Below are 17,620 nucleotides of genomic sequence, written 5' to 3' on the forward strand. Positions count from 1 at the left end.
CAATTGCTACCAGGATGCTGAAGCATATAAACCTTTCTGTATAAAAATACCCCTTGCTATCTTTGCCTCAGGACAGCTCCTTAGACAAGAGCTTTTAGAGACAAATGGTTCCTAAAGTCTGAGGGCTTCTCTCTAAGGAAATACTATAGCTAAAACTCATTAGGATTTATTAGAACAATCAAACAGTACATTATACCTTAATCAAGGAACTATTAACTCAGTCAATCAACCAAGCAGCAAACAACAGCCCAATCAAGGAACTCCCAAGGAGAGAACACCTCCACCAACACAAGCCAGACAAACTACAGTATATACAGTAAACAGAGAGCAAAGCCCACACTCCCTTTTCACACTGAAGATGTTGCCTAGTCTGGCAATGAAATATCTGCAAGAAAACAACAAGGCTCAGAGAGCACCAAGGACCCAAGTTCCTTTAAGATTCTTCTTTTCTGGCAATCTTTCAGATAATTTTGCTCAGTTTTGTTGCCAGTGTATTATACTGTCTTGTTGCTTTATATTACTCTTCTGAAGATGTTGATCATGCTGGGCATTGGGAAAGAATTACAGGTAGTCCTCACTTAACAACCATTCGTTTAGCAACTGTCTCGAGTTACAACAGCGCTGAAAAAAACCAGACTTAGGACTGTTCCTCATACAACAGTTGCAGGGTCCCGCGGACAGATGATAGCCATTTTCAACCTTCCCAGCCAGCTTCTGATAAGCAAAACCAATAGAGAACCACATGATTCGCTTAACGACCGCCACAAAATGGTAGTAAAATCAGGTCCAGATTCGCTGAATGACCGCATCACTTAGCAAACCTAAATTCCGGTCCCAACTGCGGTTGTTAAGCGAGGACTACCTGTACTTTTAAATAAATGGCTGAAATAAATAAGATTGTCTAGTTCAGGTCAGGGACCTTTAAAGCAAATGACTGCACACCAGACCAACAAGGCATTCACAAGGCTCTGTGCTCTCATTTTTCACTTTTTGCCTTCATCCTTCATTAAGTTTCCATGTGCATTACCCTAGCTATTCGTTTGTAAAATGGCATTCTGCCTTAGCTCTGCAGATGCTGCTCTTTCTGGCCGGAACAGCAGTATGTTGTACTGTGGTGGGTATGCTCTCTTCTGACGAAACAGACAAAAATATGCTGGTCTATGACCATATTAAAGATTTGATTTGACAGAAGAAAATGAACCTGTGAATCCATCTACCTACATGCCAGAATGCAGCTATCCAAGCTCTATCTAGTTAAATGATGAGACGTTGTGTTCTAATAGGTGCAACGCATGCAGTTGTGTGAGGGAGCAGCTGTATGGACCCAAGGAAAACTGGACCTGAACAAGATCATCAAATCATAGGAGTGAGAGAGGCCTCCAGAAGTCATCCCATCCGACCTTCTGCTCAGTGCAGGAATTCAGTTCAAGCATCCATGACAGACAGCTGTCCTGCCTCTACTTGAACACATCCAACAAAGGAAAGTCCATAACCTCTTTAGGAGGTGAGTCCGAAGGTCAAACTGCTTTAACTCTTAGGACGCTTTGCCAAACATTTCTCTGAATTAACTTTCTAATGACTTGGCCGTTAGTCTATATCCTGCATTGTGGGGTAAAAAGGGAATAGGACGTGGCCTTCTTTTGAGAGAGACCCCGCCAAGTGCTAGCCTATCTTCCTCAGTTGTCTTTTCTCAGCTAACTCACTTTCATTACTCTCCCCTTGCAAGGCTTAGTTTCCTCTCCTCGCAGCCAGGACACAAGGATGAGGTAAAGTTTATATCTTAGCATCCTTGCTATGTAGGAGATCCCAAGGATTTCATTAAGAAAACAAACACCTGGAATAAAATATGGTTGATGAAAATTCTGTTTGTTGCACAACTCTGGAGATGGCCACATGAAATAAATATCTAAAACATCTAAGATCTGCAGACCATATTCTGTTCAGCCTTCCCCACCTATTTTCCATAGACTGTAATTCCCAGAATTCCCAACCAACTTAGTTGTTTATTCTGACACTTCAGGAACTGGTGGAGCATTGAAAGGACTTACTTAGATTGGGAGATCAGGTTAGCAGAATTATCTTCTGCATTTCTCCCACAAATAAAAATATATCAGAAAAAAATAAAGCACTTCATTTTATTATTTACCACATGCATTGCATTTATCTACAGTATAATTTATCAGAAGTTTGCAAATTCGTCAACGTATTGAAAACGGGTTTGTGATTGGCATCCAATGATTTAGCATGAATTAGTACAAAAATCATTGTACAATTAGAATTCTGGAAGCTGCTGGATTTTCTTCCTTTTAAAGCTCATTATACTTTCTATATATGCATCTATTAATTTAGAAGAGGTTGGAATGTTATTTTACTTGATTTTTTTTCTGTGAGCTAGGAGCCTTATACACCCTTCTGTCCCTTTTTCCTTAAATAAACTATTTCTGGACATTCGTAGGAATGAACAATCTCAGCCACATGCCGGTTCCAGTGGTTCCACCAGGCCACTTCAAAATTCAAACTATAATTTTAATGTGAAAAGAGGATAAAACATGTAATTATATCAGCCACATTTAAGGCAGCTGAGTGACCTTGGGCCAGTCTCTCTCTCTCTCTTTGCCCTAGGAAGAAAGCAAATGCCAAACCCTTCGGAAAATGCTGTCAAGAATACTGCTGTGGATTTTTCTGTGTAGTTGCCAAGAGTCAAGACTGACTCAAAGGGACCAAAACAAAAACCAGATGATGAAGGAAGTAAAGGTAAAGGTAAAAGATAAACCAATCTGACCTTGCCTGGTTCCATCAACTTTGGGAACGTCATCCTGCAGCATGCAACTCACACACTATGCTTGGCCTGAAAAAAAGCCAGGCACCCTTTTCTACAAAAGATTCACAGTTCTCCTCTGCTACTTTTCCCCACTCACCTCGATCCATGTTGATCCTGGGAAAATTCCATGATGTGACCAGCAATCTCTCTCAACTGTAGGTTCGGGTACCGGTTATTACGGAAGTCTTCAAGCAGCCTGCTGCGGCCGGAGGGCATGACGTCGGACATCCCGTAGCGCAAACGCGAGGACGGGAAGAGGGTGCTGCTGGGACTGAAGAGACTGGAAGCGCTGCTGGCGCTTCGGTACTTGGCTTCAGCTCCAGGGGCGGCAGAGATGTAGCGGCCGCTTCCATTTGTAAGACCTCCTGCCAAGTTTTTTTTAAAAAATGAAATGTTAAAATACCAGGGTAGCTTATGGGGCTGACAAGAACGCATCAAGCCGCCAACACATGGAGTCATTTTCCCCAGGCTATAACTGGAGGGGGGAAGACTTTGACTGAAAGAAATCCACGTGTGATCACTCAGTGGTTGGCTGTAGTCATAAAAGGGAAGCAGCTGTGGCTTTCCTGTCCTTTGAGCCACTTGTGCCCCTTTCCTTACTGGCACCACTGGCATGACTGGAAGTTTCTACATCCAACTTTAAAGGTCTCCAATGGATGAGGGCTGCAGTGAGACAGCCCTCTCCCCGCAGGAAAGCTCCGCCAGAGAAAAAACTGGGAAACCAAGCTTGTACCATACCTCTGCTGCCACAGAATGAGCTTTACACAAGTGATCTAAGCAGATGAGCAGCTTTTACTTTCCCAGAAAAACCATAATCAGGACCTATCACTTAGCAACAGCATTTCCCAACGTTGGCAACTTTAAGATAGGTGGACTTCAACTCCCGGAATTCCCCAGCCCTAAGCTGTCATTCAACCCATCTGGAGGAAAGCAAGTTTCCTGCAAGCAGTGGGCCAGGTGGGAACCAATGACAGAGTGGCAGCCACAGCTTCAACCAAGAAGCAGATTTAACCTGTGAGAACAGCAGCGTCCTTACCAAGGTTTAAGCTTGAAGAGGAGCCATGAGAAGACAAGGATGGTGGAGGAGTCTGAGAATGGCCAGGTCCTTGACTAGGCAAAGGCATGCCTACTGGACCCGGCGAGGAGGAAAATCCAAGGCCATTATAAAAGCTATGTCCTATAGGAGTCAAATTGCTGGATGTCCTCTTATAGAGATCAGTGCTGCCTGTGAGGGAGTCTCTGCGAGAACCGCTGCCTGTGTTGGAATTTGCAACTGAAACAGAAAGGAATGGAGGAGAGAGATGAACGAAAGGCTGCATCAGTAAGAAAAGGAGGAGGTGGATATTATCAAGGGAAAATACCTCTGGGTCTAATTATCAAAGCAAAACTGAACGATTAGGAATTATCTCCAGATGCTATTGGAATTCTTTCAAATTATCAGAAATAGGGATGATAGGAAGATGCCCAAGCTTCAAACAGCACTCCTCACATTAAATAATTTAAAAATGATTATCCAAAAAACTCTTAAATCTTACATGATTTTGATGGTTTTGCACAACAGTAGCCCTTGCAAAACCTTGCAAAATCTTGTTGGAATACCAGCATCCTGCGAACTTTTTTGTATTTTTAGACATCATTTTGGCTTTCTCACATGAGATTTCTAGAACTGAGGGATGAGTTTACTGAAAGAGAGATGGTATTTCTCTGAGATTTTCATTTTTGCTGACTCTTGTGAATACAAGCCACTTTCTCAGCAATTTAGCAAAGAACCAGTGGGATATAATGGTGCAAGTGTTGGGATTTAGGATGTGGAACAAAATTTACCGGGAAACCTTGGGTTACTCACAATTTTAATATAATACTTTAGAGGCGGATGTTTAAATAAAACAGGGAAGACCATGAAACGCGAGGAGAATGCAAACAATAAATAAATACAGCAATAATATCCCTTCATATACAGATATCAATGAACTGGAGTATGGGCTGTGTTAACACACTGCACTAAGTGATTGTGTGATTTGTTTGATTATGGCTGTGTTGTGTGAACACAACTCCTGTGGTACCCTGAGCAAACAGTGGCTTTAGTACAATGCGTAAACAGGGTCATGTCCTAAAGGATCTTTGCTGGGTCTATTAAGAACTGGGAGCTTTATTCAGGACTGACCTACATCAATTTCTTATTCTCCCCTGCTGTAGCAACACATAAAATGCCATTACTTCTCCACTTCAGGACAGGCGCCACTCCTACCTGCTGTTCCAAAGCCTCCCAGCGCAGACCCCAGTGTAGCACCAAGGGAACTGCTGCTCCCAAAGCCAAGGGAAGTGTTGGCAGGTTGGGCAGAGCCCTGAGAAAAGAGCGAGCTGCTCTGTGAATTGCTAGTTAGGGAATTGTTGCCGTAAAAGGAACTGGACGCCAAGTTGCTGGTGGGCTGCTGCTGCGGCTGAGGCTGTTGAGTCCCAAGAGGTCGAAATGGTCCACTGGTCGTTCCTGCCAGGCCACCAGCAGCACCGTTTGCTGAAGCAGCAGCAGCTGCAACTGCTATCACACGGAAAGGGAAGGGAGAAAAATAACAAGTCAAAGAACGAGAAACCTCACCCAGCCTGAATCAATATAGCATTTACTTTAAGCAATGCTATCTACCCAAATTCATTTCCAGGGAAGGCCGTCAATAATTTTTATGTGTCACTTGGACCAGTAATTTCTAAACTGTTGGAGAACAGTGTTCGTGTATCACACCGGCAATCAAATTAAATGATTTGCTATGATAGCAAAGCAGCTTTCCATATAAGAGCCTACCCTCCTCTCTTTCTAATGAATTTGCAAAGAAGAAGGCACCTTTGCTGGACGTCCTTGCAAGAGCTATCATCAATAACCTCCCTCGTCATCAGCTCTGGAATTGCCCCCATTCCAAACAGAATAGCTTTATAGAACTAGTGCCTAAGAATGGCTCCCAGTGTGGCACTTTAGAATTCACTTACATGTAAACCAGGAATTGTGGTTTAAAACAAACTCTAGCTTGCTAAAACAAAGCACAAAACAATGGCCTGGTTGATATGTGATATTAAGCCACAGAGAGAAGGATTAGCGTAACGTGATTTGCAAACCTGCCCCCTTATATCTTAGCACCATCTGCAAATCTAGTCACTATGGCTTATTCAAGAAACTCTCAGTTAAAAAGCCCTAGCTAAGCATAATGTGTGAATACAGCCAATTCAAGGTTGGAAGATGGCATGTTCAACGCTTAAACCAGAATCCCTGCCTTGTATGTTATGACCTAAGTCTCACATGCATAGAAACTAAATGCTAGTTCAGTGTGCATGGGAGAATAAGTAGGAAAGAATGCCTGGGCCCAGTTCATTGCACAGGTATTATACATTCTTACTCACAGCTATGCTAGGCAGGATATGTCTTTTCCACATTTAAAAATATCATTATTTCATGTTTTCTATGGATTTTAAATCCTATACAACTGTCACTGTTCCATCCAGATGTTGATACCCATTACAGGTAACCCTTGACTTATGACCATTCATTTAGCGACCATTCAAAGTTACGATGGTGCTGAAAAGAGTGACTTACAGCTGGTCCTTGCACTCAGAACCCTGCGTTCACATGATCGCCATTTGCAACCCTCCCAGCCAGCTTCCGACAAGCAAGATCAATGGGGAACCACGTGATTCACTTAACGACCACCACAAAAAATGTAAAATCAGGTGCAGTCATGTGATGACTCACTTGATGACCACACCACTTAATGACAAATTTTCCAGTCCCTATTGTGGTCATAAGTCAAAGACTACCTGTACATCTAATAGTTTCATAAAGCTGTTAAGAATGGATATGCGTTGAATCTCTGTTCTCCCACAGAGAGTATCTGAGTAAGACTTGCCTGCTTGTGCAGCTGAGGAACTGATGATGACAGGAGCGGGAGCTACCAGTCGTACTGGAGCTCCAAGGCCATTCCTTGCCCCTGTATTCACCACAAGAGCACCGGTTTGGTCGTAATAGGCAGCAGGAGCCAGGACTGGATAACCTATGAAGATAGGTGAGATAATTATAGGCAATCGTGTTTGCAACACTGTATTTTGTGTTAGTCCAGTCCAAATCCCCTCTTCCTACTTCCGCTCTTATGGGAACCATAAGCTCCTACCTGGCATTCCTGCTGCCAGCCCCTGCCCAAAAGCAAGAGCTGAATTCACTGCTGCTGCAGCCACTAAAGTATCAGTCTGCTGTCCCTGTTGGTTCTGATTTGGGGTCAAAGGGCGCTGACTGGCTCCTCCACGGAGAACCTTGGAGAAAACCAAGTAGATTATCAGGTTATCAGCAGCACCAAGAGCTGAAAACAATAAGCTGCAACAAACATGGAACATCCCTTCCCTCTAAAACACCTCCATTAAATGTTATATATGCCAAATCAGAAATGGACAGTTTGCTCTCTTTCTGCAGAATAGGCAAAGTTGGGCCTCCCTGGCTACAGGAATCATTTATTGGCCAACCAAAATGTGTACACTCTTTGCTAATCAATTGTGAACATTCAGAAACCAATGATTCTACAAGCTTCTAAAAACAGTCCTATTTAAACTTATACTTGCTGTATTTTAAACGGAGCATCTTATCAGGGGTATCCATCCTTTTGGGGAAGGGGAGCAATGAGCACATTTGGAATTTTGAGAGGATGTTACGGGCATTCTCGGAAAATGGTCCCCATGGGGACATGGGCAAATATAAACACCAGTTTCCTCAACTGCTCCTCATCGTTCCCCCTAACTTCCCATGACGGTCCCATCATATCAGCTGACCTTTGTCCTTGCTCTGGCCTATCGCCTCCCAATCTTCTTTTCTAAGAACGTCTCACTAGAAATACAGGTTACGCTTAAGGCCGCCACTCTACCTTACGGCGAGCCATTTCTCAGGGCTATTTTTTTTTAAAAGAATAAAATAAATCAGGTGGGGCAGAGAACGTGCTGGGCCACAAGGGAATTTTGGCAAGTGGGGGGACAAACCTATAGGTGTTGCTTTTCAGCAGCAGCACCTGTTCTCTGGGATGGCCACCTAGTAGAAATCTGACTCACCCCCTTCCTGATTTCATTCAGAAAAACAATTGAAAATGGAGCTTTTTTGTGGAGCGTTAATAGCCTGAAATGACACCACTGAGTATATGAAGACTTCCATGGCTGGGCATAATTAACTGAATGTATTACTTGTCACTATTATCTAAAATTAGTCTTAATGGATGGCTGCAAGAAATATAAGGAATATATTTAAATTCATGGGTACCACATTGAGAAAGTCGTATTTTATTTCAGTTTTACATAGTAAGCCATTGTGGTAACAATTTGTAACTATTTTTAAATTATACGGGAACTTATAAAAACACATACCTAAGTAAATACTTTGGAGAATAACATGAATAATATATCCATGTTCATTGGGCAGAAAAGAAATTGTAAACTCTTTTAACATAATAGCTGTAATGATCCTGGTCCTTGTCATTAAATCAGGAAATCTTAATCACAAGCCATTGAGAGATATGAAAGAAATCTTTATTAATGCAGTGAGCAGAATAGGTTCAAAACTCAAACTGGAAAAGCCTGCCAAAGTACTGATACAAAAGCCCCCTTTGCCCCTCCTTACTTCTGGAAGCTTTCTACATTCCTCTACTGCCAGCTGTACATTTCTCTAACGGTACTGCAGGTTAACTTGGTCTCTGAACAGAGGCCCCACCGTCTCCACCAGCCTACAAACCGCATTCCTAACTTCTACTGCAAGCATGCTAATTAGCTTACTACTACAGATCCCATCATTTGATGGCTGGATTCCACATCCTGACAATAGCAATGTGCTGTTTAAGAAGGTCCAGCTCAGCTCATCTGAGTACATAGCAAGGTTCTCATTACTCAACAGTGTTCTCAGTGAGGGCAAGGGTGTCATCACGGCCAGACCTTTGAGCTCAGCTAACTTGGCGAAATAAACCAAACGCTGTTTCCTTATCCTCTGCGTGGCTGAAACCATATTGACAGACAACTGTTCTGTTGCAAACAAATATATTATGCTATTCTGCCAATCCCCCATGCCCAAAATCTAGACAGTCTGCTTTGAGGATATATATGCATAGCTTTGAGGATATATATGCATAACTTCAAACAGGGTATGATGAAGCCTGATTGACAGAACCCTCTAAACCATAAACCATGATTAACAAACCCAGCAGCTGAGTTCACACAATACACAACACCAAAACCACATTATGCCTTAATGTGATACATGAACCCAGTTGGGAATTTCCTGTTAATGAGTACTTTTGCCAACATTACCACCTTTCGTGGCCATATTTCCATCGCCCTCCTCTGCCTCTCCTCCTCTCTTACGCACGCACGAGTCCTCCTCCCTTCCGAAACTCAAAGACCAACACACAAATCCCATTTACCAGCTTCTGCCCTGGAACTACTTATACACTTTGCCACCACTGCAGACTTGGCTCCAAAACAAGACTGCTCAGCAGGAAACCTCCCAGAACAGTCTCACACCAACCGGATCACACTACGGTGGGAACGTGCAGTCTTTGGGCGAAGCGAGGTGATGCGTCTTACCTGTTGTTGCCCTTGCTGGGTCTGCTGAGAGGTCTGTTGATTTGAGGAGTTTGTGGCAGCGGCGGCGGCGGCTTGCTGCTGGAAAAGACTGGCGGGATAGACTCCCCAGGGAGCTACTCCGTAGTACTGGTGGGGGACAACAGCAGGCCCTAAAATACCAACAAAGGACTGGCGTTATCTTTTACTAGTAGCATCACAGGGATTTGTGCTTCCAAGGTATCTGTCATTAACTGAACAAGAGCAACGGAGGGCTGGGGGCTCGTGTGGAACCCTATCTGGCCCAAGGGGAGAAGGGATAAAGCGGGAAGATGTCCCCTCCCTGCCCCCAATTTTCTAAAGTTTCCCAGTTTTAGGCAAAAGTAATAGCGCTTATCACCCAGACCAAGTACTTGCTTATTGGCAGATATATTTCACCTGAGATTTCTGTACTTTCGGTTCAGAAGCCCAGGGGCCCAATCTAAGTGCTCCAACTGCTTTTCTTCCTTTACAGAGTATTGTGCACTCATTTGCTGTTTATCAAGCATCAGAGTCACGTGGTTCCATCTGATGATTAATCAAGAATATCCCCAATACCCATCTAGTTTGCTGGCCTGACCCCTCTTGCATGAGAAAAATGTGAATAGAAGAACAAGATTTTATTAATATTAGAGAGCTCTTTATAAGCTGTACAGCAGTGTTTCTCAACCTCGGCAACATGAAGGTGGGTGGACTTCCACTCCCAGAATTCCCCAGCTAGCAATGCTGGCTGGGGAATTCTGGGAGTTGAAGTCCACACACCTTCATGTTGCCGAGGTTGAGAAACACTGCCATACAGAAACAATAACATGCAAATGCAATCTCTGGATAACTGCTATTCTTGCTTGATGGTTGGAGGCAACCCACAGGGAACATACTACACCTGTTCTGAAGAAGACTGAATGGTCACCTGTTTGCTATCAAGCTAAGTTCAAAAGGCTTGTCATGACATAGAAGGCCCTGATAAGAGCTAACTCTACTTTATGTGCCAGTCCAGGTATTAAGAACTAGCAGAAGGTCAATGCTGCATTTGCTAGGAGGTCATCTAATGACCTCTAAAAACAGGCGATCCATTGGTGGAGCTCACTCTACATTCACTTATGTTCAACTGAGCCTGGCAAGGCTTTGATGCCAAGCAAAGAAGGATCTGTTTAGCCAGGGTTAAATCAGTGTTTCTCAACCATGGTAACTTCTAGGTGTGTGGACTTCAACCCCCAGAATTCTCATCAATGGCCATGCTGGCTACAGAATTCTGGGATCTGAAGTCCACACACCTGGAAATTGCAGAGTTGGGAAACACTGATTAAATCATAATTTGAAACCAGCAGTGGATGAATTCACACAACATATTAAACCAAAGTCAAATAAAGCACATTATGATTTAGTGTAACATGTACATCCAGGTTATAATATCACACTGTAACTGGCTTGGACACATTTTTTATGCTGTATTTATGTCCTCTCTTTGTCTTCTGTCTAATTTCACACAGAGTAGTGTTATTATATTAAAAAAAGAAAGGAAACAGGCAATTGAGCATTATTATCTGGTTGCTTAATAATATATATTAATTACTATATTAATTATAGTAACTTACATATTTTGAAATACAAGAAAAATATTTGCGTTGTATAACGTTAGTTTTCTAATTCTCAAACTAGTGTTTGACAACAATGAACTTATTAAATGATGGACTGTTTTCCAATTCACTGAAACTACTATATTTATGCAATGTTACATAATTATTCAATCCTTGTTAATATAAAGGTTCCACTTAAACAACATATTTTTAATGTTTAAATCAAACCCACATATTCAGAAAGCAGAGAGTTACAAATGAGAAGTTTTAATATTACCTCATTTAAACCTGAATCATGATTTATCATTCTAAATTTTAACCTACTCCCTCTGTTAATTATGAGATAAGTTGTAATTTTTTTCAGATGATTGGATAGTAATTAACTGAGTGTGAAAAGCATCAAGTTACAGTTTCCATAGCAGGCTGAAAAATATACTTTGAATTTATGGACGCAATTGGCTTGAACTGACTGTTTCTAGACAGGGAACCGATCGTTAGTTAATTTTGCTGGCAAGAAAGCCAGGAAAGAAGAAAAAGAGCCAGAAAGGGAAAAAACAGTTTCAGCTTTTATTATTCTTTTATTATTTATCATGTTTTAATCTCACACCTCCTCCAAGGAGCTGAGAGCCACACCACAGGTAGTCTTCACTTACTGATGTTCAGCGACCGTTTGAAGTTACGACAGCGCTAAATAAGGAGAGTTATGATCAGTCCTTGAAGTTGCAGCTGTTGCAGGGTCCCCGCGGTCACAGCATCCCCAGTGTCACCGGACTGCGATTCAGGCGCTTGGCAACCAGTGTGCTTTTACGATGGTTGCAGCACCCCACAGTCACATGACCACCGTTTGCGACCTTCACAGCCAGTTTCCATAAGCAAAGTTGAGGGCAGGAAGTCGCAAGCTGCAGTCATGTGACATCACACTTATTGACCTGCAGTGATTCACTTAATGACTGCAGCCAGAACTGACAAACTGCCTTCGTAAGTAGGGAGTGGTCATGTGATTTTTCACTTTACAACTGTGTCGCTTAGCGACGGAGTTGCCAGTCCCAAATGCAGTCAGTATCTGAGGACTACCTGTCCTGGTTATCCCACCTTTTATTTTGATAGCAATATAGGGAGGGAGGTTGCCCAGTCTGTAGGGTAACTTTTGATACAGTGATCAACTTCCATCCATCCACTGGCAGAAGAAAACCACCAAAAGCATAGTTCTGCAAACACCCAACATTGCACAATGGTCAGGTTCTGTAGAAGCGCTCAGTTTTTACTTGCATAAGGGCCTGGGCAAGCCAAACAACATCTGTGGGGTCAGTTTTGCTTTCCTGCCCCCCCCCCAAGCAACCTTCTACATCCTGCCACTCTGAAATCCAATGCAAGGGAAGGCAGCAAGCTGGGAAGGATATTGTGACTCAAGACACAGAGCTAATTCTGTGCGACATAAGCAGGATGGCCCCTTGCAGCCCCACATATCTGGGGGTTTCTGTCCCAGAGCAGAGAGCACTGTGAAGCACCTCACCTAAAGTCGCAGCTGCCGCAAGCCCCGCTGCGTAGGGATCCGTTCCTGGCGGAGCAGCACTGATGATGTACGGGTTGGGCACAAAGGCAGCAGGAGCTAAACCTGCTGAAAACATACCTGTCAGTGAAAACAAACTTGACTAGCACTGCAACCCTACTAAACCAGGTCTGCAGGTGATGGGGGGGGGGGAGCAGCCTGTCTGTGATCGAACAGAGCAAAAGGGTTCGAGGCATCAAGACGAGCTGTAACATCAGCAGTGATCTTCTGACAAGAAATACTGCGATGTTTGTGGTATTACTCATTTTGACTTACTATAAAAAGAGTGTAACTTTAAAATGTGGTTAGGGTTAGGGTTATTTTTAAGACTCCTGGAAGGCTCATAGCCTACAACAAAGGAGAGAGAAAGGGAAAATATCTTCTAAGATGACATCTGTTGCGGCCCTGGTGTACAAACAAAATACCACTATTTCCTTTTATTTTTGCTTTAGAAAGGTACTTCTCATAAAGAAACACATGCTCAACTAAAAAAACACAACATTACAATTAATCAGGTAAGATTTCTTATCTGTTTATCAGATAAACATGTTTATCAGACAGACGTTGCAATATTAACAAAACATACGATTTATTTTATCCTACCTTTCTACTTTAAAAAGGACTTTTCACTGAAGAAAAGTTTCCAAAACATTGACTATAACGAATGTAAGGTGCATATGATTACTTTTATGTGTATATTCATTCCAGAGGAGCCTAGGAATGAGTTGGAGGAAAAACTAAAAGGGCAAAAAGACTTTGATCTCTATTTAGAGGAAATAGTACATATGTACACATGAGATTCTGAGCTTTCTTCAGAGGAATTCAGAAAGTTGCAGAGCCATATTAAAAATAAAAAATCAGATCTGAAACCCACGGGAATGAGACGATGGCAAGGTACAAAAAATAGCAAGGAGAGGGAGGACATGTGCACAAACCACGTTTATTTTTCCAAGGCAATTGTGCTCCCAAAGAAACAGACAGTTGATCAGTTGATAAAGCTTGTCTCTACAGTACAAAACTGCTGTAGAGAAGCTCTAGATGGGTATTGTCGTCTCAGGCATCTCAATAACCCTTTTTTGGACTCCAATCCACAATATAAAGAGTATTAAATAGCTAAATACATGATTGAAAGGGGTGGAGGAAAAAAGGGACATCCTTATATCTACATTTCAAATAAGCAAAAGATGATGAGCATGTTGGGAAACATTTATGTTACATAAATTTTAAAAACCTAATCTGGAGTTAAGCAATAAATAGTACAACGTTGAGGATGTAATAATGGGAAATTGTGTTATTCAAAATTCAATGAAGAATGCAAACCTTAAAGACAGTCACTATTTTCACATTCAGCACTTGGATCAAACCCAGGATTTAATTATTTACCAAATAATCTCTGTCATCACTGGCCAAGGCCTGTATTTTTGGTCTACCATCAAATACTTCAAATAAATTGAGTAGAAACGCTTTTTCCCCAAATTCAATACCATGAAGAGACTACAGAAATGAGGGGGAGATGCCAAATTTATTCAAACCAAGGGTTGGCAACATTCTTGTCGGACCTCCAGGAAGGACCCCAAGACCTCAAACATACAAATAAATCTCAAAAATCAAGGAAAACTCATATGATTGCAAAATATGGCATTTTGACAGTGTCCAATTAAATCTCAAAAATCTTGTGCCAAGTTATCATTCAGATTTTGGCTGTTCTTCGTTTTCCATCTTTTAAACAGCTTAATTCAAGTCTGGCTCAGAGGTAACGAGTCCTTCCAATAAAAGTTCTCATTATAGACTCTCAGTCTCAGTGAGGGCAAGAGCATCATCACTGCCAGACGTGAGAAAGGTAAGGAAATAAAGATCCTGTAAAATCACACAATCATTTCTGCTTTATCCTTGCATTCTCTTTGAAACAAATGAAGTGACCATCTTCAGAGTTAATTAACAAAGTGCTGAATGTAGCAGAGAAAGTGACCAGGTTTCTACCCATTCAAGACTTGAAGGCTTACCTATGTGAGGCTGATGGGCAGCTGCTAATGCGTATTGCTGTTGTTGGGCTGCTGTCAGTTGCTGGACAGCAAGTGCATTCGGTCTTTGGAACAGCTGAGAAATAAACAACAAAAAAAGAGATTAATTTTACAACTTTACCCCAATGCTCTTAATGCCAGGACAGTATTTACCATCTGACCTAGAATCCATTTCTGCGCATAACACTATCCCTCTGACAGATACAGGTAGTCCTCGTTTAGCAACTGCCCTGTACACCGACCACTCAGAGTTACAATGATGAAAAAGTAACTCTGTGACCCATCCTCGCATTTACAACCTTTGCAGATCTGTAAAGCAAAGGAAAGCTGAAGTAAGATCATAAGCACAGTCGCAGTTTCACTTAACAACCAAGATGCTGGTCCCAGCTGTGGTTACTAAACAAGGACTACCTGTATTTTATAATGGGGAGGAACAACCTGGGGCACTGCAGATCCTATTGGACTGCAACTCTTCTCATGCCTAAAACTTGCCATGCTGGTTAAGGCTGATGGAAGGCCTCATGCCACTCCCTCTTGCTTTACTCTCTTTCTAGTCGCCTTCCTCTTTTCCCGTTTGCCAATCTCAAACTGACTAGAATGCAGGTTCTTGAATGGCAGCTCAGTTCACTGTTATCAAACGGTTATTTGCCTAAATTCCCTATTCTAAGAATGTACTTGTAGCTACTGCCACAATAATGCTGCATATCACATAGGGCCAGAACAGGCGAACTGTAATAGAAGAACAGAATTATTAGCTGTAGAGAAAACTTTGTGATAAAAGCAGCACTCATTAACCCTAAGCTTTTGGCTACAAAACAACGTTGACACTCATTTACTTAGTCAGTTCCTTGCCCTGAATACTTTTATGATGCTTGTATCCTAATACAATATATACAGGTAGTCCTTGTTTAGCGACCACAATTGGGACCAGCAACTTTGTCATTAAGTGATGTGGCCACCAAGTGAAACCATGACTTTGCTTATGATCTAACTTCAGCTTTCCTTTGCTTTACAGACCTGTGAAGGCCGTAAATGCAAGGACTGGTCGTAAAGTTGCTTTCTCATCACTGTCGTAACCGCAATGCTCACTCAACGAGGACTACCTACATAGGGTAGATATCTTATGTCTCATCTTATGGCATTATCAGTAGACAGGCCTGAAACACAAATGTCCAGAGCAGAAGGAAAGCTTATTGAAGAAAAAGGGTGGGGAAATCCAACCGTTTAATCCACATCAAAAATGCATGGTCGTGAATACGCGGGACTATTTCAGCTATCTGGGATTGTGTGTGTGCAAATCCATGCCCCAGATTGAAATAAGGTGGGAAGGCTGAAAAAGTCAAATAGGTAAATAAATGTAGTACCTACCTGTTGTTGTGAATTGTAGTCAAATAGGCCCACAGTTGCTGCAGCAGAATCCACAGGTACCTGGGTGCCAGAGTAATCAAACTGAAGTGGCTCCATGCCAACGTGCTCCATGGGATCCAGGGGAACACTCTGTGACTCCATGTTGGAGAAATCCTCCACAGGCTTAGCACCATTAGTACTAGCTAGCTGGGCTAAGCTTTCTGATCCGTTCTGGTTTGGCCCTAAAAGATCCACATCACTGGCAGAGTTCTGGCAGTTCCCTGGTGTCCGGCTGAAGAAGAAGGGGAAAGGGGTGTTTTCAGTTTGGTCCTACATATTCCCCATACGCTTAATTTAATTAGATCTCCATAGGAACATGCATACTTATAACACATTCTCCTGAGCTAAGATGTGTTATCCTCTGAAATGGCTTCTCCTCTTTTGTACCATAAACTTCTCTAACTCACACATGGTCCCATATTGGAATTCTCTCATAGGATACTTTTACCTGTAACAATGTAACATGAAGGCAACACAACAAGGCCTTGCAAAATTATCTTGTTCAATTGAAGATCCAGTGACACAGCTACTACTATGTGATCTCCCAAGAGAAAAAGGAAAAGAACAGCCCTGGAACCACAGTTTCCAGGAATCCCAACCAGCAATCCCAGCATATTGAGTCACCACTAACAAGAGAAAAACCTACCCGGTCCCTTCTACAATACCAACTTTAAAGTCCAAGCCTAGTAATTTGGTGATGCATTACAAAGTTCCTGAGATCAAACTGGACATATTTGGCTATATTTGTACATAACGTTAAACTATGTACATATGCACCCTCTCCTTCTGGGAAGAAGGAATAAAGAAGCACTCCAATTCATTTTCCTGGCTTGCTGTACATCAATGAAAACAACCTTTAAATTAGGATTGAAAAGAAACTTAAAGCTTCTGAGCAAGCCAACTTAGAAGCCAGGTCTTATCATCACCATGCTTAGCAACTGATTAAAATTTATTTTAATCCACAATTCCTGGTGTAGTAGGTGGCAAGCCAAGAATCAAGCAAATTAGAATTGAATACGTCTTGGGAGAAGAAAGGGTGCTGAAGTCAGAGATTCTGTTCTGCTCAGACAGATAATATTAGCCATGATTTGGCATTATGAACTGCCGCCCTGCCCAGCGCGCAATCTGCTCATTGTACAGTATAGCACAGAAGAGAGGAACTTACACATGCAAACTTACATACCTAAAATCCTTTGCATCCGCATCAATTCCATTCTGCACAGGCAAACCATTGGCCTTGTCCATTACATCTCCCTCTTCCTTCAAATCACCTAGTTTATCACCATCAAATGTACTCTTGTTTTTCTTGTCGCCTTTATCATTGTCATCATTCTCTGCATCCCTTGGCCCCTGTGTAAAGCATCAAGGGTTACCAAAATTTGCATCAACCACAATTAACTAAACAAGGATAGCGTATCAGAAAATTCAATTATAATGATTTTGAAAAATTCTACATCAATACATCTAAATATCACTTATAAGCTTAACTACCGCTTTAATCTAGCTCTGTTGAGTTTCCCTACACCAACATAATATTTGGGGCATTTAGACTATGATCAACGCAAAACTGCTCCAAATATAGTGACAATGCATCAGATATATCCCAAACAGATAACTGTGATTTAGAAATAGCAATGCC

At 42.1% G+C, this 17,620-nt stretch overlaps 2 protein-coding genes and 2 non-coding genes across 16 annotated transcripts in view; 1 reads left to right on the plus strand and 3 right to left on the minus strand.

Annotated features, from left to right (window-relative positions):
• The window catches only part of PUM1 (pumilio RNA binding family member 1), a 49,012-nt gene that overhangs the window by 8,001 nt on the left and 23,391 nt on the right, over positions 1-17,620 (minus strand). For 8 of the 13 annotated variants that reach the window (XM_063312050.1, XM_063312036.1, XM_063312038.1 and 5 more), the window contains 10 exons: positions 17,165-17,331; positions 15,943-16,213; positions 14,557-14,650; positions 12,518-12,634; positions 9,413-9,561; positions 6,973-7,111; positions 6,712-6,855; positions 5,070-5,360; positions 3,858-4,094; positions 2,919-3,186 (listed from right to left, as the gene is read on the minus strand). In XM_063312050.1, the coding sequence (XP_063168120.1) occupies positions 2,919-3,186; positions 3,858-4,094; positions 5,070-5,360; positions 6,712-6,855; positions 6,973-7,111; positions 9,413-9,561; positions 12,518-12,634; positions 14,557-14,650; positions 15,943-16,213; positions 17,165-17,331 (1,877 nt within the window). The remainder of the gene's footprint in view (positions 1-2,918; positions 3,187-3,857; positions 4,095-5,069; positions 5,361-6,711; positions 6,856-6,972; positions 7,112-9,412; positions 9,562-12,517; positions 12,635-14,556; positions 14,651-15,942; positions 16,214-17,164; positions 17,332-17,620) is intronic. The other 5 variants (XM_063312042.1, XM_063312040.1, XM_063312041.1 and 2 more) reach the window with 3 other exon arrangements.
• Positions 7,933-17,620, plus strand: part of ZCCHC17 (zinc finger CCHC-type containing 17) — a 118,839-nt gene continuing 109,151 nt past the window's right edge. The window contains exon 1 of the mRNA XM_063312052.1: positions 7,933-7,942. The gene's annotated coding sequence lies outside the window, so the exon portion shown is untranslated. The remainder of the gene's footprint in view (positions 7,943-17,620) is intronic.
• On the minus strand, positions 8,678-8,763 carry LOC134503745 (small nucleolar RNA SNORD103/SNORD85). The gene has a single exon (XR_010068579.1). It is a non-coding gene; the product is annotated as a small nucleolar RNA SNORD103/SNORD85 (small nucleolar RNA).
• On the minus strand, positions 14,295-14,383 carry LOC134503744 (small nucleolar RNA SNORD103/SNORD85). Its single transcript, XR_010068578.1, has one exon. It is a non-coding gene; the product is annotated as a small nucleolar RNA SNORD103/SNORD85 (small nucleolar RNA).

The sequence above is a fragment of the Candoia aspera genome, chromosome 10 (genome assembly GCF_035149785.1).
Source record: "Candoia aspera isolate rCanAsp1 chromosome 10, rCanAsp1.hap2, whole genome shotgun sequence".
In the NCBI taxonomy this organism is placed as follows: domain Eukaryota; kingdom Metazoa; phylum Chordata; class Lepidosauria; order Squamata; family Boidae; genus Candoia; species Candoia aspera.